Source organism: Schistocerca americana, chromosome 3 (genome assembly GCF_021461395.2).
Source record: "Schistocerca americana isolate TAMUIC-IGC-003095 chromosome 3, iqSchAmer2.1, whole genome shotgun sequence".
In the NCBI taxonomy this organism is placed as follows: Eukaryota; Metazoa; Arthropoda; class Insecta; order Orthoptera; family Acrididae; genus Schistocerca; species Schistocerca americana.
Window position 1 is genome coordinate 768,338,744 of NC_060121.1, and position 26,250 is coordinate 768,364,993.

Below are 26,250 nucleotides of genomic sequence, written 5' to 3' on the forward strand. Positions count from 1 at the left end.
TCTGTGAATAATGAATTAGATGTAAATATTTTATAGGTGACAATACAAGCTCAGTAGTACAGGTCAGTAGTAATATGAATTCAACGTTAGCATGGGTGCAAACATCATAAAAAAGGGTAGGTAGGGAATTGTTGGCAAATACCACTATTTCCTGAAACTTCCTGGCAGATTAAAACTGTGTGCCGGACCGAGACTCGAACTCGGGACCTTTGCCTTTCGCGGGTAAGTGCTCTACCAACTGAGCTAACCATGCACGACTCATGCCCGGTACTCACAGCTTTACTTCTGCCAGTATCTCGCCTCCTACCTTCCAAACTTTACAGAAGCTCTCCTGCGAACCTTGGAGAACTAGCACTCCTGAAAGAAAGGATATGGCGGAGACATGGCTTAGCCACAGCCTGGGGGATGTTTCTAGTATGAAAATTTTCATTCTAGACCGCTATTTCCTACTGCAAAACCATTATCGTTACTTTGAATTATCTCTAAGTTCTCTTCGATATTTCTCAAAGTCAATATTAGAACTCAAAGCAAACTTAGTTTGGCCAAAGTTCAAAAATATTCTCTCCAAATCTGCTCTCAGAGATCCTACTTGTATATTCTGTATGGAAGTTGAGAGGACTCACATTTGTTCTTCTGTACTGCAGGTTCCTTGTGGGGAGATGTTATGGTTTTTGATAAAGCTTACACTTGCTGTAAAACTTATTTTTGTAGGAAACTTCTAAAATGTTTGGCAGGTTTGTGATAAAGTTTCCATAACAAGGACTTGGCTACATCATTTGTGGTAGATTTATCGAGCTCTTTTGGTGACACAGGAATTGACAAGTGGAAAGTGAAGCTGGGTGGCGAGTTATTTCTTGAATTTGCTTTGATGTAATGTTTGCCAGTATAAGAGGTATTAAAACGTTCGGTTCATGCTATAGCTTTAACAATAATAATATCCCTTAGTTAACGTATTTTATAAACTGGGACTTTAGTCAATCCATTGAACATTATTTTCTTAAATAATTATTTGTATTTGCAACAAATTTTTGTGCCCATAACTTCTTTGTCTAATCACTGCATATGTCTTTCTTAAATTTCTTACAATTAACGTCAGCCATAAATACAATTATATTAAATTAATTACACGTTTTCACTGTTACTGTACTTGTAATTGTCACTAGCAGATAACAGGTCAGCGAAATGTAAGGAAGTGTAGTTTAATTCAATGAAAGAACCTTTATAGCTTTTTTAAATCTATTCAAATAAAATATTTAATACCGTTCCTTGTTTGGACACTGGAAAAAAATGAAATGTTAGTTTAAGGGGGAGGGGGGACAAAGGAAAAGAAAGGGAAGCAACTAATGATATCAGCTGCAACAGAACTTTATGAAGAATCTGCCTCGACGAGTCAATAATGTGTGCCAGACCGTGACTCGAACCTGGGATCTCCTGCACACTGAGCAGTAGCGTTAACCACAGCGCCATCCGGGAACAGTGTTTACTGCAAATGCACGAACCACCTCGCCAAGCTCCCCAGCTCAGTCACAATCCCGAGTGCCACCTGTGTAACAGTCCCCATCCATGTCCTCTATACTCGCTAATTTTTAGATTCCCGCTGGTGGTCGAATGATATTGTGAATCAACATTGAAGGTTGTGGATTAATTTCCCATCGAGGCGAATCATTTGTATGAATGCATGGTGTCTGTTCTTTCGAACATGTCCGAAAGTGCAGAATACGCAGCTGTGATACATATTATGCAACTCGAAAGTGGAGGGGGAGAAAGCAAAGGAAAGGGAAGGAACTGATGATATCAGCTGCATCGGGACTTTATGCGGAATCGGGGGCGACGAGTGAAAATGTGGTCTGGACCAGGATCTTCGGCTCATTAGGCAGATGCTTTAACCACATTATCGAGACACAGTGTCTGTCACAAATGCACGGAGTATCTCGGCACATTTTCCGACTGATGGTTACCTGTCCGCCGTCCCCATCCATGTCATCCGTGCTTGCTAATTTTAGGATTCCCACTGGAGGTCGAACGATACTGTGCACCTGCACTGCAAGTTGTGGATTCACTGAACATCGAGGTGACACAATTATGTGAATGTCTGTTCTTTTGGACATAACTTAAACAACAGACACCACGCGGAATCTGTAACTATGATACAAATTATGTGTACTGAAAGAGAAGGTGGAAGAAAAAAAGGAAAAGAAGGAACTGATGATATCATTAGTATCGAGATTTTATGCTGAATCGGCAGAAATGAGTGAAAATTGTGCCGAATGGGGAGCCAAACCAGGCATCTCCAGCTTACTAGACGTCCACACAGTCCTTATTGTAAATGTATGAACTATCTCTTCATGCTCCCCAGGTGACGCCCACTCCTACCGAGAGCCACATATCCACAGTCCTCCATCGTCGCTTTCTTAGATTCTCACTGGAGATCGAATGATATTGTGCTTCCACACTGAAGGTTGTCGATTGACTGACCATCAAAACGATTCAGTTATATGAATTCGTGGTGTCTGTACTTTTGGAAATGTCTGAATGAATAGACACCTTGGAGAATCTGCAGGTGTAATACATATTATCTGAACTAATAGCTGCAGGTTTCATGCGGTGTCTGTTCTTTCGACATGTCAGAAAGAAAACACATTATGCATTCATATAACTGATTTTCCTCGGTCGCCAATGAAACCACAATCTTCAATGCGGACGCACAATATTGTTCGACATCCAGTGGGAATCTAAAAATTACTGACTGTGTAGAACATGGATGGCGACTGTGGACAGGTGGCACACAATGGGTGTGGAAGTGAATCAGGCAGCATTCATTTACGATGAGCACTGTGTCAGTGTGGAGCAGTGGTTAACGCAACGCCCTAGTAAGTCAGGGATCCCAAGTTTGTCTTCTGACCCAGCACAAATTTTCAATCGTCGTCACCTATTCTGCATAAAGCCCTGATGCAGCTGAATCGTCGGTTCCACCCCTTTCCTTTTCTTCAAAGTAGGCCTGTGCTTTGATAGTGCCACGCAAAACAACAAGGTGTGTAAGCCCCCTCGATGAAAAACATGACCACACCATAACACCACCGCCTCCAAATTTTACTGTTGTCGGTACACACACTGGCAGGTGAAGTTCACCGGGCATTCGCCATACCCACACCCTGCCATCGGATCACCACATTGTGTACCGTGATTCGTCACCCCACACGATGTTTTTCCACTGTTCAGTCGTCCAATGTTTACGCTCCTCACACCAAGAGAGGCGTCGTTTGGCATTTACCAGCGTGATGTGTGGCTTATGAGCAGCCGCTCGACCATGAAATCCAGGTTTTCTTACCTCCCGCCTAACTGTCATAGTAGTTGCAGTGGATCTTGATGCAGTTTGGAATTCCTGTGTGACGGTCTGAATAGATGTCTGCCTATTACACATTACAACCCTCTTCAACTGTCGGCAGTCTCTGTCAGTCAACAGACGAGGTCGGCCTGTACACTTTTGTGCTGTACGTGTCCCTTCCCGTTTCCATTCCTCTATCACTTCAGAAACAGAGAAGTCCGTGGGTTCCGCGGATCGAACCATTCTGCTTTCTCACGATGTCTAATGACTACTGAGGTCGCTGATAGGTAGTACCTGGCAGTAGGTGACAGCACAATGCACCTTACATGAAAAACGTTTGTTTTCGGGAGTGTCCCGATACTTTTGATCACATAGTGTATCTTGCTCAGACATTCATGCCTAGATTGCGTTGTGTGAGGCTTACTATTTGTGTCGTGATAATAGTTATCAATTTTTTTATTAAATTACATTTAGAAAAGACAAAGATTTCCTGCATACTGTGGTATGTTTAGATGTTTACCCATCGTTTTGACAAGTCTAGTCACCATCGTATGATATGGGAAGAATTGTTTCGTGAAAATGTTCTTTGATCTGAATCGGAGCCATATAACGAGCTCCAGTGATATATCCCACATCTGCATATATACTCCTTGAGGCACTGTACAGCACATGGCAGAGGCCACGTATTCACGTATTGCCAATAGTATCGATTTTTTATTCCATTCATGTACTGAGCGATGAAAAAATGATCTCTGTAAGTGTCCCAATCTTACTTAACTTAGTCTCATGATCTCTGCATCAATTGTATGACGTTGGCAGCCTAATAGTCGCATATTCTTCTTTGGAAAGAGATTATTTTACATTTGTCCAACGTGAGAAATATGACGTCTTTTTTTCCGGCGTTTCCTATTTAAGTTACCCTAGCATTTCTGTTTCTCTTTCATATGAGCTGTAACGATCTGATACTATCGTATCAGAACGTCTCTGAATTCGTTTCGTGCCTGTTGCCATGCCTGCTTTATATGAAATCCAAACGCTGGAACAACGCTGTAAAATAGGTCGCACTTGCGTCCTATACATAATTTACTAACCCTTCAAGCAGATCTAAATCTTTCACTCACTTTCTTTAATACGGATTTTACTTGAGTCTCTCAATTGATATCACTTGTTAGTATTACCCCTAAAGACTTATAACCATGAGATGTGCTCCAGATGTTTGTCACTAGTCTTGTAAGCAGATACTGTCGGTTCCTCCTCTTTGTTGTACGCGTTATATCACGTTTATCAGTGTTTCGAGAGAGCTGCCATGCTGTTCATCGAGTGAAAGTTTTGACGTCATTCTGATATTTCTTGCAGTTGTCCAATGACTAAATAATGCTCTACATAACAACTCCGTCAAGTAAAGAATCTTGTAATGTTCCTGATCCTGTCCGCTTAATCGTTTATACATATTTAGCCGTGGTTAACCATCAGTGAAGATCATCGTTCACACCGGTTGGTTATAATTAAAGTGAAGTTACTCCTGGAGGCCCAGTGTAGGCCGTAATAATCGTATGGCAGCGAAACTGGGTAGGTATGCCAATGCGTTAACGTGGAACCGATTAACGCTGTAAAACAAATTAGTTTCAGTTGTGGCCATCAGATGATAGTACGACATCCACGCTGCCATTAGGCAGTCATAGCATAAGTGAATGGTATGGCTATTGAGAAGAGAGGCCATGAACTATTAGTGAAACTGTTTTACGTGAACGGCAGCTATTACATCGCTACATTGATATTCGCCGACTGAAAGGTCTGAATAGAGGCCCGATGCCATTAAATGGTTTGAAGAAGGTGATAGAAACATTCGAAAATACGGGGAAGCTTGGTGTGGTATCTGGAAGAGGAAGACGTCCTATCCCGGTGGAAGTTATTTACCAGGTTGCTGTTTCTGTAACTGACCATGCTATACGTCCCGGGTAGTGTTACTGCTCGTGCAGTGTCACGAGAGTTGTCCATCCAATGGACAACAGTACAGAATCTTTTTCAGTCTCTAGAATGAAATTTTCACTCTACAGTGGAGTGTGCGCTGATATGAAACTACCTGGAAGATTAAAACTGTGTGCTGGGCCGAGACTCGAACTCGGGACTTTTGCCTTTCGTGGTCAAGTGCTCTACTAACTGAGCTACCCAAGCACGACTCATGCTGCGTCCTCACAGCTTTAAATCCACCAGTACCTCGTCTCCTACCTTCCAAACTTCACAGAAGCTCTCCTGCTTTTCAGTCTATTTTACACTGATACCCATACAAGATCCAGATGGTGCAGTAAATGATACCTCAAGATCCGCAACAACGTTCTGAATTTGCTCTTTGGTTTCTGTCATGGATCGAAGTTGATGACGTGTGGCCAGGCAATATTCTGTGGAGTGAAGAGGCACATTTCACTGTACAGGACAGTACTAACACACAAAATTGGCGAATTTGGTTTGCTGTTGAACGTCGTGTTGGTCACGAAGAGCCACTTCATTTGCTGTATGTGATTGTGTGGTGTGGATTTACAAAGAGGTTTATTCTAGGCCCGTTCTTCTTTGAAGAGAATACACACGTAGGGCCAGCCAGGTGTACCGTGACATCTGCACGTTATGTCGCTCGTCCAGTGGAACATCTGCTTAATGCAGCCTTCCACAAACGTGGCTTTTCCAGAAGATTCCCAGATGCAGGGCCTGGAACATCACCTGGTGTCAATACCTGTGACTTTTCGCTCTGGGATATCCAAAAGAACCCATTTGCCGGGGACGCCTTCTATCTCTACTTGATCTGAAAAGCAGTTCACAGGAGCGACACGTCACTCAGATTCCGCCGTAACTGCTGCGAGCAGCTATTGTTACGCTTTTTACGGATACAGCTTCTCGTTAACATCTCTCAGCAAACTGTGTAAACAGCAGTTAATAATAAAATCAACATTATGCCACTCACTCTTGTCTGACCTTTCCTGTCCACGTCCCTTTGTTAACCCATTACGTACGGAAACATTTCTATGCATGTTTCTTCAGTTCACAGCGCCTGATTTCCCCTGGTTGACAAAATTGGAAATTATGTTTTCAATAGTAAATCGGTTACGCATTAACGCGTTAGACTATCTACAAAGTTTCGCTGCAGTTCGATAATTACAGCCCAGCTGGACCTCTGTGAGCAGCTGGACTTTAATTATAACCTCCTGGTACTTTGTTACTGCAGCAACAACATTCTTAGACCTGACCGCTGGGTGTCAACTGCCTATATTTGCCATGATTTGGATGAAACAGAACACTCCTTCTTCAATGCGCAATTCGCTAATGTGTGACTAGAGCCTCCCGCCGGGTAGACTGTTCGCCGGGTGCAAGTCTTTCGATTTGACGCCACTTCTGCGACTTGCGCGTCGATAGGGATGAAATGACGATGATGAGGACAATACAACACGCAGTCCCTGAGCGGAGAAAATCTTCGATCCAGCCGGGAAGCGAACCCGGGCCCTTAGGATTGACATTCTGTGACGCTGACCACTCAGCTACTGGGGGCGGACAATTCGCTAGTAGAAACACATCACTGAAGATTGGACGCTGTATTAGCGGCGTCATACACCGTTGGATTTCTTGAAATGTACAACAATATTTTTCTGGAGACTTTTGGCATCATATAGGATAGCTTTATGGCTTTTGAAATGTTAAATGTTAGTGTCACATGTGAAGCGCATCTGTGTATCAGGACGTGAGGGACTTTCTGGACGGTGCCAGGGACGGCGTGGTTTACTTCAGCCTGGGCTCCAACGTGCAGAGCAGTGCCATGCCTTCAGAGACAGTCCGCGCCTTCCTGGACGCTTTCGCTGGAATCCCGCAGCGTGTGCTCTGGAAATGGGAAGCAGATCGATTGCCCGGTCAGCCCGGCAACGTGATGACCGCCAAGTGGCTGCCGCAGCAGGACGTGCTGGGTGAGTGTGCGGACGCCCTCCACTGTAACGGCCAGCGAGGTTGCCGAGCGTAGAGACTACTGTGGATAAGTGACGTCATTGTACTGTTGCAGCTCATCCGAACGTACGTCTCTTCATCACTCAGGGAGGACTACAGAGTTGGAACGAGGCAGCTTATTTCTCTGTGCCCGTCGTTGGGATTCCTTTCCTAGGAGACCAGGTTTACAATATTGAAAAGATGGTCAGTTTAGGCGTTGGACGAAGGCTGGATTTAAAAGACATCACCAAGGACAGTGTTCTGGAAGCGGTGCAGACAGTTCTGGAAGACAAGAGGTGAGGAAATTTGTTTTTTAGTTCTCCAGTAGTTCGTAGCACAAGGATGTTGATCTCCCTTCCAGCTCCTCGTATTTGGTAATAGTACTATAGTGTCCTGATTACTTGAACACTTGAAAATATGGTTCATATTTGTAATGGCAAGATTCTTCAGACGTGCTGCCTATTTCAGAAGTCGGGAACCCGCGTCACATTAGCTATGTTCACAAACTTCGTGCAGATTTACGTTGAAATGACCATTCTTCAAATTACAAGGGTTTTCTTATATTACACATATTGAAATGAGCGTCACCCTACGGCATTTCCGACCTTACAAAACATTGTCATATAATACGATAAACATTAATCAGCTGATGACTTACTATCATCATGAACATTTGTTAAAATAAAAAAATAAGATAACTAAGTAGATACTTCCGCATACATATGTCTTGTGTATCAAATCAAAGTTTATAAGTTTATTTTTCCTGCTCGTTTGAGTGGTGCTATCGACTTTTACGCCGCACTTACGTAGTTTACAATACTACCGTCTCAATTGGAGATTTGTTTCTGTGGGAAATAATAGTGTTTAAAAAACTTCCTGACAGATTAAATCTGTGTGCCGGACCGAGCCTCGAACTCGGAACCCTTGTTTGTGCGAGCAAGTGCTCTATCAACTGCGCTAACGAAGCACGACTCACGACCTATCCTCACAGTTCTACTTCCGCCAGTACCTCCTCTCTTTCATTCTGCAAATAATGTTTAATTTAGCACAGAAATAGCTTACGTATCTAAACACAAATACTCTTAAGAGATGGATAAGGGTATAGGATATTGCATATTCATGTCAAAATACATTTAAGTTTGAAATACTTTCATTTCTGATTAATTTGACTGAGTCCTTTATCCAAGCATCAACGTTCTTGATACGTTTACGGTATGGTCTTCCTGCATCAGACTGTATTCATTGTGTAGTTCCGCTACTGTTCGACGTCTTGTTGATGTTTGTAGCACCTTTTGTTTACCAGTAGTGTTGTCAAAGTGGTTTTGTAATCACTGCATATAAAATTAAAATTAAAAGCAAGTGTTTACGCAGCACCATGCTATGTTGCACTGAACTTGTGGCGTCCAGACGCAAAGTGATAGCTTTTTGTTATGTATGTCCATTGCAATCGGAAAATTTTTCTGTATAATACTTGAGAGCAATATTTTGTCGCTAGACAAAGATATGGTGACAGTGGGCCATACGCTTGCCGTCGGCGTGGTCATCAGCACCCCTCCTGTAACTACCAGGCCGTTAGCTTCAATTTGTAACAGTGTATTAGTAAGACATTTCGTTTGTGATTCCAGTTGAATATGTTTGAAGTATTGTCCTCATCACATCACACAGCTCCCAAACCACATAAAGTTCTATATGAATCCTCGTTTAGCCCCGTATTCATATGCCAAAACGACGTTTTTGAGCTGTGTTATTAACAAAGTTATCGTGACGTATTTGTCACGTTACTAAGAAAAGCATTAGTTAGCTTCAGTTGCAAGTGCTTCAGAGACCGTTCATTGTGACATGTGACGGATTTAGCAATATCTAATGAAAAAACGATACTTCTAGTGCCGTATCGAAAGTGTCTATTAGTAATCTTAATCTGAATTTTTCTTAACTCTCTCCGTATTCTCTCTCTGTATGGGCGTATAGACAATATAAAAACTGAAATTGTGCATCGTATCAGACAGTTCTATAAGTTTCTGCAATTGTTACAAAAATATCCCTTCAACGAAAAATCGCACCTCTTAACGTTAAATGTTTCAATTTTATTTTATAGCTGCGTAGTCATACTAGATAACTACTTAGGTGTATTTTGCTTGCTGATCTTGATCATATTTTCGACCACATAAATACTGTGCATGTAACTATTTTGTGTAAACAAAACTATAAGAATGCAAATAATATATTTTGCTTTTGGCAGTAGGATGTTAGCTTGCAAGAGTAAACAAATGTCTGTAATGCCTACAAAAGTTTTGTTTTAGGGCGTTGCAGTATAGAAGTGTGTAGATCACAATAAAATGTGTAATGTAGTGAGGAAGCGAAGGACACGAGAACCACTATAACATAGAACAACTTGATAACCTACAGTATTCGTCTCTTTACTTTCTAGTCTTTTGTTGAACGGGCTACAGCTAGAGTAGTGCTGTATCGTACCATTATAGGATAACTACGTAGAACTAAAATGTTACAATTTTAGAGTTTCGTATCTCAGTTAGTAAAAATGGAACCCTTACAGGATCACTCTTTTGTCAGTCTGTCTGTCCGGCTGTTAAAAACGCTTTTCCTCAGCAACAGGCAGACAAACCAAGCTGAAATATATCACACATTAAAGTCTACGGTCCCTTGTCGGTGTAACAATGTGAAGCTTCTAAGTCAGTGCAATCAAAGGATACCGCCATGTCTGCCACATATTTGATACTCGCAAACTCACCCATCGAAACCTGCAGAGTACTGTCGTCTACCTACAGTCACTAAATTTTGGAGGAAGCAGAGTTTCACACTAAAACCAAAGGAAAACATCTGAAAATTGTTAATTTATAATTATATCACAGTAAAAAATAATTTTTTGTCATTTGTTATCAGACTGTCTGTCCGTCAGTCCATCTATTAACTCTCATTTCTCTCAGGAACGGGGAGACGTATGAACTCGAAATTTGTGGCATATGTAAGGTCTATGGTCACTTGACTTCTAAGTTAGTTTACCAAACCAATATGGCCATTTATATCACATGTATTGATATAAAGTCACTCATTAAGACCTACATTTACTTCCCTGTGACCTAGAATCACGAAATTTACTAAGAAGCAAAGTTTCACGGTGCAATCAAACGAAAAACCCGAAAATTGTGAATTTGTGATAATATCACACAAAAAATATTCCTTTGTCATCCGAATTCAAACTTAAAATTGAAACATTCTGGGAACACTTGGAATCCTTGCGACCGATGTCTTGCCAGTATCAATGTCGATAATAGGCAAATATCGTCAAGATTCTCGATTCCCAGGCTGAATTAAGTTTATACGGAACCCACAGTGGGTGGGCCCTACTCCAACCTCGCCTTTTTTTCATATATGTATACACATTTCATGATATGAAGTGAAATATATATGAGCAAACACAGTGAAAAGCACTCATGAATGTTACTTTATGTACCTGTGTACATAACGTAACTAACATTGTTTCTTTCAAATCATATAAAAGTAGGTTTCCCGAAATTTTAGAGATAGTAATTCAAATTTGCAGAATACTTTTCAACACAAAATACAACAACTTAAACAAATTAATCAGAAACTCAAAAATAATGATCACCAAACACAGCTGCTTGTGATCATGACATGGGTCACTGGCACCCAATAAAACTTACAATTTTCGGTTCAAAATAACATTATTTCGTCTTACTATCAGTGTCTTCGATATAAATTCTAGGATACTCAGTGGAGATTCCCAAATTTTTTGAAGACACAGTTTGACTTTCTTCCATATAACGTAAGCTCAGCTGCACAGAAACTAACTTTTCGGTTGCTGCGGGAGAAGACCTGTTTCTAATTGTACTATGGATCCTCCGACGGGACGACCAACTGCGCTCGCTTGCAGCTGTGGAGGGTGGTACACTGAGAAGTTTGCATGTTAAAACGGATCAGTGGCTGACATATACACAATCCTTTCCACCAGGTACAACGTGAGCCAAACTCACCAGCTGATCGCACACCATCTAAGGAGAAGAAAGAATCTCAAGCTCTAAATTGAGGGCATTAGCTAGCACACGCCATCTTTCATTTTCATACAATCGCACACAGAGCTGATGAACTGTAATGCAAGCCTTTTATAGACATTAGTCACTTTATGCTATGGATCTAACAGATTTTCCGCTGCATGTATAGGCTGGCAAGTGGGTGTTGTTTTGTGTTTATAATTTCAGGAATCATACATAGCTAGTCATTTGGAGATAGCATTGACCAATTTTCTTTTATAAGGTCCATCTCTACTGCAACTTTTGTAAAGAGACGATGCATATCTGACAACAGGGCATTGTTAGGCTGAATCTGAGTGGTGGCAGTAGAAGCTGGTCGCAGTAAGCGAGTCGCTTGATCAAGTTTCCCCCATGTCTCCTCTTTTGACACAGCACTTCTTACAGTGTTATCTAAACAAATTGAAGGGGAAACAATGGATTCTAAAGTAGCGTCTTTGTTCTTTATCAAGCTCTCAAAACCTATTAAAGCTCCAGCATGTTGGTGGCGAAAGTTTCAAAGTTAGAGCCGAAATCCTGTACTTTTCTGTCTGCTTCGATTCCAGCAGAGCATGTGATACATGACTGAATCTGAATGCTTTGATTATTGTTTGATTGACAGGTGCAAACATTATGTCTATGATGAGGAGACTGATGCTATTAGCAGAACATCCTACACATGTTATACGCATGTACTGTTCTTCCACTATTCTGTAGTCACCCTGTATATTTCTCTCATTGTCGGTGATCATTGCTATGGACTTTTCGTCCCGTATGTCTTGAAATACTGTCCTAAGGCCTGTGATGCTATGTTGTACTCTTTCTCCGCACTCAACAGAGCGAGTACTCCTGAAAAAAGTCGTTTCATGTGTCGTGGCAATGAAATTAATCACTTGGTGTCAGGGACATGTATTCATACATCATTATTTAAAACGATAGCATTTGATCGCTTAATCTTATCTGCGACAACAGCATGAACACTTTGATATTAAGCGGTACCAATGTTGTACTCATACATTGACGATTAGGTGGCTCGTAGGCAGGATCAATTAAATGAAAAGCTTTCATCCAGCATTGCATCTCTAGCATTGATAAGGAGGATCCAAAATCATAAACAGCTCTAGGGACGACTTCATCTCCCTCAGAAATGGTTGTAGGAGTGCGCCGTGAAACTGATGATGTGGTGTTCGAGAGACTAGACTCGTTATGAGGTGAGGTCGCAGATACGGACATGGTCGTTTCATTACGTGTTTCAGATGCTGTCCTCCAATTTTTTTCTTATCTCTGTATAGGTTCCTGTGTCACACTTTTTATGGGTTCTGGACAGAGCCTACACTTGTGAAGGTGATCTCACTGCGTTACGATATAGTGATTCCTAAGAAGTTCACGTGGCTTCTGTCGTGTTTTCGATGGCCGCTGTATTGTACAGTTTCCAAACCTCCGAACGGTGGCGTATGCTGAAGAGTTCCGATGGATTCTCACGTTCCGTAAATTAAAAATCATCACCAATGGTTGTCGAAGACTTCATCATCATTCTACCAACGGCCTTGTAGAAGCGAAGGGAGGAGCGGACAGGGTTTCAGCGCACTATCTTGCCCTTTGGATGGGAAACTGCCCCTAAAGGAGGAAGAATCAGCAATGATAATTGTATGAGTATGCAGAAGTCAATGGAAACTACTGCATTAAAGACACATAATATGTATCCACAGGATATACGGCCTGTAATTGAACTAGTATCATGATCGTGGCAAAAGATTCCGGCTAGTCACCCTTTGGGATATCCAGGAGGGGAATGCCAAGGGGAGGTGACCATGGGAAACAGATTAAGTAGCCAACGAAAGGATAACGGTCTACGAGTCTGGACGTGGAATATCACAAGCCTGAACGTGGTACAGAAGCTAGAAAATCTGTAAAGGGAAACACTAAGGCTCAATCTAGAAATAATGGAGTCAGTGAAGTGAAATGGAAAGAAAACAATAATTCCTTACCAGCTGAGTTTAGGGTGACACCAACAAATGCAGAAAATCGTATCTCGGAAGCAAGATTCGTCATGACTAGGAAGGTAGGGCGGAGAGTGAGCTTGTTCTCTGCAGAGTCGACAGCAAACCAACACCGACAACAGTAGTTTAGGTATACATGCCGACGTCGGAAGCTGAAGCTGGAGAGATAGAGAGTATATGAGGATACATAACGGGTAATTCACTACGTAAAAGGAGATGAATATCTAATAGTAATGAGTGACTGGAATTAGGTGTAGGGGAAGGAGTAGAAGAAAGATTTACAGGAGAATATGGGTTTGGTATTAGAAATGAGAGAAATGATAGACTAATAGAGTTCTGCAATAAATTTCAGTTAGTAACAGCGAACACTCTGTTCAAGAATCGCAAGAGGAAGAAGTATTCTTGAAGAAGGCTGGCAGATACGGGAAGATTTCACTTAGATTACATCATGGTCAGCAAAGATTTCGCAAGCAAATACTGTATTGTAAGGCGTTCGTAGGAGCAGATGTAGACTCAGATTACAATTTGGTAGTGATGAAGATTAGATTGAAGTTTAAGAGATTAGGCAGGGTGAATCAGTACGTAAAGAAGTGGGATATAGAAGTACTAGGGAATGAAGAGATACGCTTGAAATTCTCTGAGGCTGTAGATAATGCGGTAAGGAGTAGCTCAGTAGGATTTTCTGTTGAAGAAGAATAGAGATCTCTAAAAAATGCAATCAAAAGAGCGTTCAGATGTGTGTGAATTCCTAAAGGAACAAACTGCTCAGGTCATCGGTCCCAAGACTTGCACACTACTTTAAAGTAACTTAAACTAATTTATGCTAAGAACAACACACACACACACACACACACACACATATGCCCGAGGGAGGACTCGAACCTCCGGCGGGAGGGGCTGCGCAGTCCGTGATATGGTACCTCTAACCGCGCCGACACAATCACAGAAGTTGGAAAGAGAAACATAGATACAACGGTGGCAACTGATAAGAAGCCCTGAGTAGCAGAAGAAATTCTTCACTTGATCGATGGAAGAAGGAAGTACAAAAATTTTCAGGGAAATTAAGGAATACAGTAACATAAGTCATTTAGCAATGAAATAAATAGAAATTGGAGGAAAGCTAAGTGAAATGGCTGCATCAAAGACATGAAGAAAGCGAATAAGAAATGATTGTCGCCAGGACGGACTCAGCGTATTGGAAAATCAAAACAACATTCGGTGAAATTAAAAGCAAGGGTGGTAAGATTAATAGTGAAATGGGAATTTCACTGTTAAATGCAAAAGACAGAAGAGATAAGTGGGAGGCCTTTATCAGGGGGAAGACTTACCTGATGACGTGATTGAAGAACAAACAGGAGTTAATATAGAAGAGATAGGGGATCCAGTGTTGGAATTTAAAAGAGCTTTGGAAGACTTAATATGAAATAAAGCGAAAGAGATAGATAACATTTCATGAGAATTTCTAAAACCACTGGGGGAAGTGGAAACAAAACGAGTATTCACATTGGTGTGTAGAATGTATGAGCTTGGCTAAATACCATCAGACTTTCAGAAAAGCGTCATCCACACAGTTCCCAAGATAGTAAGAGCTGATAAGTGCGAGAACTATCACACAATCAATTTGACGGCTCATGAATCCAAGTTGTTGGTAAGAATAATATACAGAATGATGGAAAAGAAAACTGAGGATCAGTTACATGACGATCAGTTTGGTTCTAGGAAAGTTAAAGGCATGAGAGGCAGTTCTGACGTTACGGATGATAATGGAAGCAAGACTAAAGAAAAGTTAAGACACGATCATGGGATTTGTCGATGTGGAAAAATCGTTCGTCATTGTCAAATGGTGCAAGATGTTCGAAATTCTGGCAAAATTCAGGGTAAGCTGTAGGGAAAGATGGGCAATATACAAAATGTACAAGAGCCAAGAGGGAATAACAAGATTGGAAGACCAAGAACGCAGTGCTTGGATTGAAAAGGATGTAAGACAGGTCTGTAGTCTTTTCCCCTACTGTTCAACCTATACATCGAAAAATAAATAATTGAAATAAAAGAAGGATCAAGTGTGGAATTAAAATACAAGGTGTAAGGATATCAATGATATGATTCCCTGATGACATTGCTATCCTCAGCGAAAGTGAAGAAGAATTACAGGATCTGTTGAATGGAATGAATGGTCTAATGAGTGCAGATTCTGGACTGAGAGTAAATAAAAAAAAGACGAAAGTGAAAGTTTACCCCTCGTTTATTAAGCTGATTAATTTTCATGTGAGAAGTGTCTCCCTTTAATACAAGCGGACGCACTGCTCCATGGTTCCCATTTCTACCGCTATGTGTCTAATTCTTTCAATTAGGCCCGATAAATTGAGATGTGGGTAATCGAACCCGCTAGGAAAGATAGTATTCTCATTTAAAAATGAAGCAACGGATAACGCAACAACGGTGAATTGAGATGGAACAATACGTGCACATTAGGGACTGTAAGACTTTTTTTTTTTTTTTTTTTTTTTTTTGATACTATGATTTCAGTTAGTCGCATGAAGTGCATAATCCAAACAATGGATATGCCTGGATTGAAAATTCATAGAATATGATCATTATCTCAGTGGTATGGATGAAGGATACTAAATAACGCTGAGAGAGAATTTCAATTATCATTCTGATTTACTTCGATAATATTTAATAAAACTATTACTCTCTGTGACAAAACATACATGAAGTCTATTATATTTTAAGAAAACTACCACTCTCAGTGACAAAACCTTCATGAAGCACTCACTATCTCTTGCATCTCGTCGTACCGGAAACATAGACAACACTTCGTTGTCAATTACATCCACTAATGATTGAAATGGGTAAAAATGAATGTTACTGAATGGTGGCCTCTTAACACTATTTAGTTATTGTCACACCTATTTAACGCGCGGAGAAGGGAAGGATACCACCTTTCACACTCTCAAACATTACTTGTGTTACTTCACATGCAGTACCATGCGGATAAGTTCATGTTGAAACCGCATATTATGCAACCGCAATGCAACGTGAGCAAGCCAGCCCAGGCTTCATGACTCCATTATTCATACTATGATTAACGAAAGGCAAATCTAGTGACTACCGTTATGAATGCTGGCAACACGTGGCCAAGTTCGACAACAAAGAAACGAGTAAAATAAATCGTTGAATCATGGGAAATTTATATTGCTAGTATCTGGAACTAAACTATGCAACAAATGAAACATTAATGAACCTATGTGCTATTGACCTAAGAACAAGAACCGTTGGTTCATGCCCTCAATCACCTCGCGCCCAAGTCCGCTAGTTGAAAAACATTAATCTGAAAAATTTCTACAAATACAATATCGCTAAACGTTTCCCGGTATTAATTCACACCTGAACATGTTTCATAATCAATGTTACCCCAAAAGGCCTACATTATGAATAACTTTTCTCACCATCCATTACGAGCGCCGCACCCCTGCGTCCGTCTCGTTCAATCGGCGGCCCTAGAGTGTCCTCACATGGCGCGTTGCAGGACCAACCGCCAATAGTTCAAAAAAACTGGTGGTGGGGGTAGGACCTCAGTGAGAACCTCACAAACTCTGCCTTGTTCATCCCCACTATCTTTGGAATCGCGAACTATTGCCGAATCTGCTCACGTTGTTATGTTGGTGCTAAACTACCCTACTACTACCATCTTTGACTAACCCAGATTATTATATATTCCATACATAATTACGTTTATCCGTCCACATACATCACGGGATGAAAGGATGAGAGAGGAGGTGTGATACTGTAGTGTAACGACGTCAGTTTTGTATAAACGATTTTTTTTTTTTTTTTTGACATATGACCATGCGCAGACATCGTCACCAACGTCAGTTACAAAACACTTCAAAATTATTTAAACTCTTTTTAAAGTTGTCTCTGAATGGTTCTTGAACGAAACTGTAATTAAAACATCATCCTTTGAGTCGTATGCGCAGAATTACGTCACTCAGTCCAATTGGTTTGCGCAAACTTTTTTCAATTTAGATGTCGTTTGTTTCTTCTCAGAAATTATATTAAAGCAAGTTATCTGCTTTAATAAATATTAAGACCACATCGAATAAACTTTTAAGACTCAAACTCGCGATGAATGTTGTCAAAAAGTAATAATCTCGTCAAATAAATCAGTAATCCTTCCTTAATATAATTCTTCATAAATAAATTATCGGAACACGTATTTAAACTTTTGTAGTACACACTAGTTTATTATCTTCATATATACTACATATAGACGTGAACCTGAGCCTTGACAAGATAGGACTGAACATTTACAACATAATTAAACTTTCTATGACGTCATTGTTGTAGAAACATTACAAATTCTTATTTTTTCAGTTTTTAGAAGCACGATGCAACAACTCGGTTTCAGGATCTTCTGTTGCTCTTTGGCTGTCGACCCGCGACGTATAGTGGCCAGCAATTTTCTCTCTGGCCTCGGCAGTGAAGATTCTGTCTCCGTTCGTTGCGCCGCCCTCTCCGTACATAAAACATAAAAATAAATACAAACGTTTAGATAATTCACAACCGTTACAAATATTACAAAATACATAAACAAAACACTAAATTAAACTTATATTCACCTGCAAACTGGGCTGACACTGGTGGATGGGTGACGCTTCAATTTCGCGTCCCACTACAATACCAACAGAAGAAAAAATATACACGGAAGCATTCTTGAATCCAGAGGTTAATTAACTAGGCGAAACATTGAAAGGACACTTTCGGCGTAAAATGAATTATTAAACATGTAGAAATTAATCAGTTAGTTAAATGAAGCGTAAACCTGTGACGTTTCAAAGGGAATGAGAAGTAGCAGAAATGAGAACAGCGAGACACATAATATCAGGTTTGGTGATCACGAAGTAGATGAAGTTAAGGAATTCTGCGACTTAGGCAACAAAGTAACCTTCGATAGACAGAGCAAGGAGGACATCAAAACATAGTAGCAGTGGCAAAAAGGGCGTTCCAGATCAAGAGAAGTATACAAGTATCAAACATAGGTCTTAAACTGAGAAAGAAATTTCTGAGAATGTACGTTTGGAGCACAGCATTCTATGGTACTGAAGCATGGACTATGGGAAAACGAGAACACAAGAGAATCGACCCATTTGAGTTCTGATGCTGCGTAAGTAAATTAGTTGGACTGATAAGGTAAGGAATCAGGAGGGTCTCCACAGAATCGGCGGGAAAAGGAATATGAGGAAAAACACTGACAAGAAGAAGAGACAGAATAGTAAGAGTTCTCTTTTGGCAGACAGTGTAAGTTCCAGGGCATCAGAGGTTGTAAGTGCTACTCTGAGGTGAAGAGGTTAGCACAGGAGAGGAATTCGTGACTGGTTACATCAAATCAGTCAGAATACTGATGATTCAAAGAGAAAAAAAAGAAGATTATGCTGTCCTTTGTACATCATGAAGACAGAATTCATGGGACAGCGGTATGCAAGTACACAAATGGCGGTAGTATCTAGTACAGAAGGTATAAAGAGGCAGTATACTCGCGGAGCTGTCATTTGTACTCACGTGATTCACGTGATAATGTTCCCGACATGATTCTAACCGCACAACAGGAATTAACAGATTCTGAAAGCGAAATGTAGCTGTAGGAAGACGCATGCTATATTCCATTTTGTAAATTATTAGAGAATTCAGTATTCTGTGATTCCCAGTGTCAAGAGTGTGCCGAATATACCAAAGACCAGGCATTACTTCTCACCAGGGACAGAACAGTGGCCGGCAACCTGCACTTAACGACCGAGAGTAGTTTGTGAGGAATTGTCAGTGCTAATAGACAATCATAACTGTTTGAGATAAACACAGAAATCAATTTGGGGCATCTGACAAACGTATGCGTTAGGACAGTGAAGTGAAATTTGGCGTTAATGGGCTATGGTACTAGACGACCAATAAGAGTGTCGGTGCTAACAGTACGGTCTCGCCTGCAGCGCCTCTCTTGGGCACGTGACGCTGTCGGGTGGGCCTAGAGGACTGGAAAACCATGACCTGGTATGACGAGTCCCGATTTCCTTTGGGAAGAGCTGATAGTAGGTTTGGAGTGTAGCGCGGACCCCACGAAGCCGTAGATCCAAGTTGTCAACAATGCACAGTGCAACTTGGTGGTGGCTCTGTAATGGTGCGGGCTGTGTTTACGTGGCATGGAATGGGACCTCTTATCAAAATGAACCGATTGTTGTGCGGAAATCGTTATGTTCGGCTACCTGGAGACCATTTGCAGCCATTCGTCGCCTTAATGTCCCCAATCAACGATGGAATTCTTATGGATGACAACACACCTTGTCACTAGGCCACAATTGTTTACGACTGGTTCGAAGGACATTCTAGACAGGTCGAGCGAATGACCCTGCCCCCCAGATCGTTCTCCATGAATCCCGTCGAACATTTATGGAACATAATCGAGAGGTCATTTCGTGTACTAAACCCTGCACTGGGATCACTTTCGCAATTAGGAACTACTACACAGCAGCATCGCTTAGTATTCCTGCAGAGGACCTGCAGCACCTTGCTGACCCTATTCCATGTGGAGCTGCCGCACCACGCGGGGAAAAGAAGGTCAGACACGAAATTAGGAGGTATCGTATGACTATTACCACCTCAGTGTATGCTCCCACTCAGTCTCTAGACTGATCACCACTTCCGATTTTTCAGGGGAATCTAAAAACTCACCGATCGAATACGTTAAGAGAGCGGTCGAAAGGAGGTAACGTCCGATATGCACGCAACACACATTTACTTACAGGTAGGTAGGACCTTAACTGCCCAAGCCTAGTATGAAAACTACCGTAGTCTATACTTACTTTTGATAATCTGCATTAGCCTACGGTAGTTTTATAACTTTAGATCCAGCCATTGCACTCATAAACTGTTACTACTAAATCTTAATCCGTCACGTTCTTTAACTTCTTGGACTTCTGGTGAGCAACCGATGTGGAATCAGATTTTTAAGTCAACATGACAGCAGCAATATCCGCAATCTTTCAACCTCTGATATGTAGATTATATGATGAGCACTCTAGGGCAACAAGGGTAGGCTCCGGTTATGTCATTAGTGTTATTTCGCATCTTTCTATTCAAAAACCTGCTTATGACAAAGCAGTTTCATACAGTTTTAATGATGAAAAATGTAGTTAATATTTTTGTCGATTTAGTTGCTCTAGAGAGGTAGAAGTGATGGATACTATCATCAATGTATTATGTACAAGTGCTGATTTTTATATTTGGTAACTTAATACGTACGCAAATCACGCACATCACGCAAATTTAATTCATCAGATTCTATGGGCTAAAGTGTCCATGTTACTTCATCACAGAACCAACCATAACATAATACATCATGGAACCAACCATAGCATAATATGGAGAGGGGCGATATGCAAATTCAGAAATCAGAAATGATGAATATGACAACAATAAATATATACAATAGTATACACAATGAATAACACTTGACAGTACTAAGTTGTAAGCTATTGTGAGGAATACGTATACAGAATAAATGGACTGACGCAGAACGAAGTCTTTCGATTTTGACTTGAAAATCTGTGTTGGGTTTGTATATCTTCAGTTCTCCAGGAAATATTTTAAATGTGGAACCTACAAAATAGTGAACACCATTATGTGCAATGGTTAAAGAAGTGTTATCCTAATGAAAATTGTTATTACCGATTAGTGTTCACTGAGTTTGTGGGACAGTTCTTTCTGACTGAGTCCACGATTATTTACCACAAATGCGACAAGATTTATATGTACCCAAAGGGCACTGATGAATTGTGCAATACAATAACAATGGCCTCCATGAATATCATGTAGTGCCACTCCACAGCATTCTGATTCTTTTTGTGAGTGTGCAGGTTACCCAAACGTGTAATAAAGTGTAAGGGTGCTAAATAAACTGGCTTTTGTGTTTCAGTTTCTGCGGTATAGTTGATTATTCTTAAGGCAAATTTATCGCTAGTCAGTTCCTGCTCAGTATCCTGAAAGCGATACCGTCAAGAAACCCTCTCATGCAGATACCTGTCAAAAGCCCCCAAAATTTCTGGTATTTTGCGTTTTTGTTCTGTGTAAACTATTATATGCGCGAAATTTCACTGACCATTCGCTCCAAATGGTGTTTTGATGTCGTCATTGTGTTACTGACATAGGCAGACATTTTCAAAAAAGTCACACTCAGTTTTTATAAACATTCATTGATTCTATCTGATAAAATATTCTATACAGATCACTCTTAAAAAGTTCTGTTTGGCACAGCCACAGCTGTATGACTTGTCCAAATGCAATTCCCTTTCCATTTGCAGCTACCAGGAGAACATGAAGCGCTTCTCTGCCATCTACCGGGAGCACCAGAGCACGTCCCTGGAGAGGGCGGTGTGGTGGGTGGAGTACGTGATCCGCCACCAGGGGGCCCCCCACCTGCGCAGCGCAGCCCTCGACCTGCACTGGTGGCAGCTGCTGCTGCTCGACGTCATAGCCTTCATACTGGCTGTGGCGGCCACGGTGGCGTTTGTCCTCTACAAGCTGACTCGATGGCTGTTCACGTGGCTCACTCGACCCAGTAAACTAAAGAATCAATGAGACTTGCGGCGTGGCGTACCTCTGTCTCGACAGTCACTATTTTCTGTGCGTTTGTTTTGTGCAAACTGGTATATTCCATGTAAGGGAGCGACTATCGAAATCGTGAAACCATTGATGATACTTCATCAGGACCTTTAAGAGTTCATAAATGACATCTTAATTACACACAGTTATAAACAGATTTGCTAAAAAACTAACTGGTTGTGTGCTGCTGTATGAAGTATATCGCTGTAGTTTTGAATGACTGAAACGTGTGTGCTGGCAGACATGTGAATCTTGTGATTACATATTCGGTTAGGATAACATAAATCAATGTTTCGCATACCATGCCAAAATACAGACTGTCTCAAAAGTCTGTTAAAGTTGGGAAATTCAGTACTTGACGTAATAATGTAGATTTATTGAAACAAAAAAGGCATAAAATGACCAATAGATGACACTGTATATGATACAAAGGCAATAATTAGCATAAAAATTGGTTTATATCAAATATAATGTTCTTTATGCCAAATGCTCAGCATGTTGACTGTCATTCATCAACAATACCTGTAGCCGAGGAACGATGTTGTGAAGCACACTGTACAGTATATCAGTATATATGGTGATAAATTGCTATTGGATGTCTTTTAACATCCCTAATGAGGTCGGGTGATCACGATGTACTGTACTTGTGACTTCAGGTAAATAAACAATAATTAGTCACATGGACTGTGGCCTGGCGACATTGGAGGCCAAGCTTGAAGGAAGCGTGGCACAGCACATGGTGGTCGCCAAACAATGTGAGCAAGAGATCTTGCACAAATGTAACAGTATGGTTTGCTGCGCCATTCTGCATAAAAGTCATACCCTTCGGCAGCTCTTTATCAGCCAGGATAGGAATAATGCGATTCTGTGACACATCTGCATACGTCAAACGCTCAAGTGGTGTCACTGACGTGTTGTTGGTCAAAGCCGGATTTCGCACTCGTGTTTGGTTTTAATAAAACCCCATGTCATTTCAAGCCCGTGATTCAAGTTTTACCTCTCTACTTGCATTTTTCCGTGAAATAATGCGTTTTCAAATGATAGCAGATTTTGGGTCACCCTGAATGCTGTCACTGAATGAACCAAATCTCATTAGCTCCTCGTATATTCAAGAAGCAAATACTACTACCCTTACTGTCACTGGAGTAGTCTAAAATGTCTCTGCCTTAGAATTCAAGTCATATTTCTTTTATATTCCATCCTTTGTTGTCCGTAACTCCTGGTACCAGTAGTGAATCTCTAGTATTGTTAACTCACCATAGCAGTAAGTGACTGCGCTTACTGGCGCTCTCTGAGGCCGAAAAACTGAAGACCAAGCACTCTCTCTGCTCCACTACGTCACAGGAAGTGAAGTGGAACACAGATATGACTCACCAATAGCACAACGACAGCAGTACCATTCTTCCAGGAAAGCCAACTGTGCTCCCTCCCCCCCCCCCCCCCCCAAGTGTGCTACTCGATGTTCACTTTGCAGACGAACAATACTGGCGCCGGATTTCTTGTCCATTTTTGTTATGTGAGCAGATAGTTTGACTGACCGAAGTTGATACTTATTTGCAGTTGTTAACGGCAGTGTTATGTGCGATCAGAACAGCTCAACAGCTGGAGTTGTCGACAGTCTGCCACACTGAAGAGCCTGCCCCAAGTATAACATGTTGTCAATATGTATTCGACAATGTTGATTTCACTGTGTGTGCAGCCCATGGCTGGAATATACACTCAACCTCATAAATTATGGATAATTGCAGAATGTTGTGCCACACAACGTGGCACTACACAAAACTGGCGCTAATAGCTTATGCACATAGGGAAGACACACGACACAGATCTGTAAGTCCACGGTATTGGTGATAAGTTGAGGAAACCGTCCCGAAACACATGTGCTACAAAACTGCACTGTTTCCTGCGCATGTACCCGACATCAATTTGGGATATGATGACCATGCACACGTACACAGGCCGCACAACGGGTTGGCATACTTTGGATCAGGTGGTCGAGCAGCTGCTGGGGTATAGCCTCCCATTCTTGCACCAGTGCCTGTCGGAGCTCCTGAAGTGTCGTAGAGGTTTGAAGACGTGCAGCGATACGTCGACCGAGAGCATCCTAGACGTGCTCGATGGGGTTTAGGTCAGGAGAACAGGCAGGCCACTCCTTTCGCCTGATATCTTCTGTTTCAAGGTACTCCTCCACGATGGCAGCTCGGTGGGGCCGTGCGTTATCATGCATCAGGAGGAAGGCGGGACCCACTGCATCCCTGAAAAGGCAAAATGACGTCCCGATATACCTGGCCTGTTACAGTTCCTCTGTCAAAGACATGTAGGGGTATGCGTGCACCAATCAAAATCCCACCCCACACCATCAAACCACGACCTCCACACAGGTCCCTTTCAATGGCATTAAGGGGTTGGTAACTGGTTCCTGGTTCACATCAGATGAAAACCCGGCGAAAATCACTGATTGGTCAAACTATACCTGAACTCGTCCGTGACCTTAACCTGGGACCACTGTTCCAATGACCATGTACTGTGTATAAATTTCCGGCACTCTTAGGCCGAGACTGTCTTGGACTGGTCTCAACATTTCCTTAATTTTCCTAGGTGGTCGGAAAACTGGTTTTATTCCTTGCCTCTTTAGGACTCTGACTATCTTGCTTGTTGTAGCACCGCAAAAAGGAAGCTGCGCTATGTGTTGGTCCTCTTCTTGTATATGGCCGGCATTGTGTCTTACTTTCTTGGACAATACTGATTTAATTTCACCGGCAGAATAACCATTCCTCTTGAAAACAGTCGTCAAACGGTTAATCTCGGGACCGACATGGTCCTTGTCGGAAATAGTCCTGGCTCTGTGTACTAAAGTATTCAGCATAGCTCTCTTCTGAGACGTATGATAGAAGCTGTGGCTATGCAGATATAAGTCTATATGGGTTGGCTTCCTCCACACAGAATGGCCCAGTCGTTCATACGGCTTGTTGGTGGAGCGAAAGCCAGATGGACGACTGGGCCATTCTGTGTACAGGAAGCCAACCCCTACAGACTTATATCTGCATAGCCACAGCGTCCATTATCCGTCTCAGAAGAGAGCTATGCTGAATACTTTAGTACACAGAGCCAGGACTATTTCCGACAAGGACCATGTCGGTCCCGAGATTAACCATTTGACGACTGTTTTCAAGAGGAATGGTTATTCTGCCGGTGAAATTAAATCAGTATTGTCCAAGAAAGTAAGACACGATGCCGGCCATATACAAGAAGAGGACCAAACATAGCGCGGCTTCCCTTTTGCGGTGCTACAACAAGCAAGATAGGCGGAGTCCTAAAGAGGCAAGGAATAAAACCAGTTTTCCGACCACCTAGGAAAATTAAGGAAATGTTGAGACCAGTCCAAGATAGTCTCGGCTTAAGAGTGCTGGGAATTTATACTATTCCTTGCGAATGCGGCAAGAATTACGTTGGCCAGTCTGCAAGAAGCGTTGCCGACCACTGCATCGAGCACCAGTGCCACCTGAAATACAGGTATTTGGAAAAATCTGAGGTGGCTGTTTTGTTTTCTTTATTGTTATTTTAATCACCTTATACAAGGCGGGCTGTCAGCAGCATATTACGCTGCTCTTCAGCCGTGAGTGGTACAATAATATGACATATAGGTGGCACAGATAATACAATAAAAACGGTGGGCAAAAACTGAAGACACGAAAAACAATAAACATGAAGCCGTTCACACTGGATGAGAAAAAACACTAACACTGGTTGACACGGCGCACATAACACGGATGACTGCGACGTCACACGTGAACAGTGGTGGCGTGACGGTGAAAGAACACTAAACACAAAACGAAGGCACACACACGAGACACTGATGGCGATAATATCAGGCGCGCGAATGTCCACTGAGCGTGTACGAGTCTGGGGACCTGCCAAGAGAGGAGGAGGGGGGGGTGGGAGAGGGAGAGGGGAGAGCAGAGATGCCACAGGCAGGGGAGATAGGGGGAAGGGAGGAAGGGGGAGGGGAAGCCTGGGGGAAGAGGGGTGGAGGAAGGGGGATGGGGGAAAAGGAGAGAGAAGGGAGGGAGGGTGCCTAAAGGAAAAGACACAGGAAGTGGGGGGGGGAGGATCAAAGTTGATAGGAGGGGTAGATGGAGGGGAGGAGGACATCATCAGGGAGGGGGAGCTGGCGGAAGCCACCTTGGGAGAGGGTAAGGAGGGTGGAGAGATGGAGACCGGGTGGGACATGGGAATACAGGTGCAGCAGCGGGCGGGAGAGGGA

The 26,250-nt window shown here is 42.0% G+C and overlaps 1 protein-coding gene across 2 annotated transcripts in view; it reads left to right on the forward strand.

Moving 5' to 3' along the window:
- The window catches only part of LOC124607358 (UDP-glucosyltransferase 2-like), a 71,809-nt gene extending 49,401 nt beyond the window's left edge, over positions 1-22,408 (forward strand). For both annotated transcript variants that reach the window (XM_047139659.1, XM_047139660.1), the window contains exons 5-7: positions 7,050-7,272; positions 7,365-7,584; positions 21,686-22,408. In XM_047139659.1, the coding sequence (XP_046995615.1) occupies positions 7,050-7,272; positions 7,365-7,584; positions 21,686-21,962 (720 nt within the window). In that variant the 3' untranslated portion in view covers positions 21,963-22,408. The remainder of the gene's footprint in view (positions 1-7,049; positions 7,273-7,364; positions 7,585-21,685) is intronic.
- Positions 22,409-26,250: the final 3,842 nt, after the last annotated feature.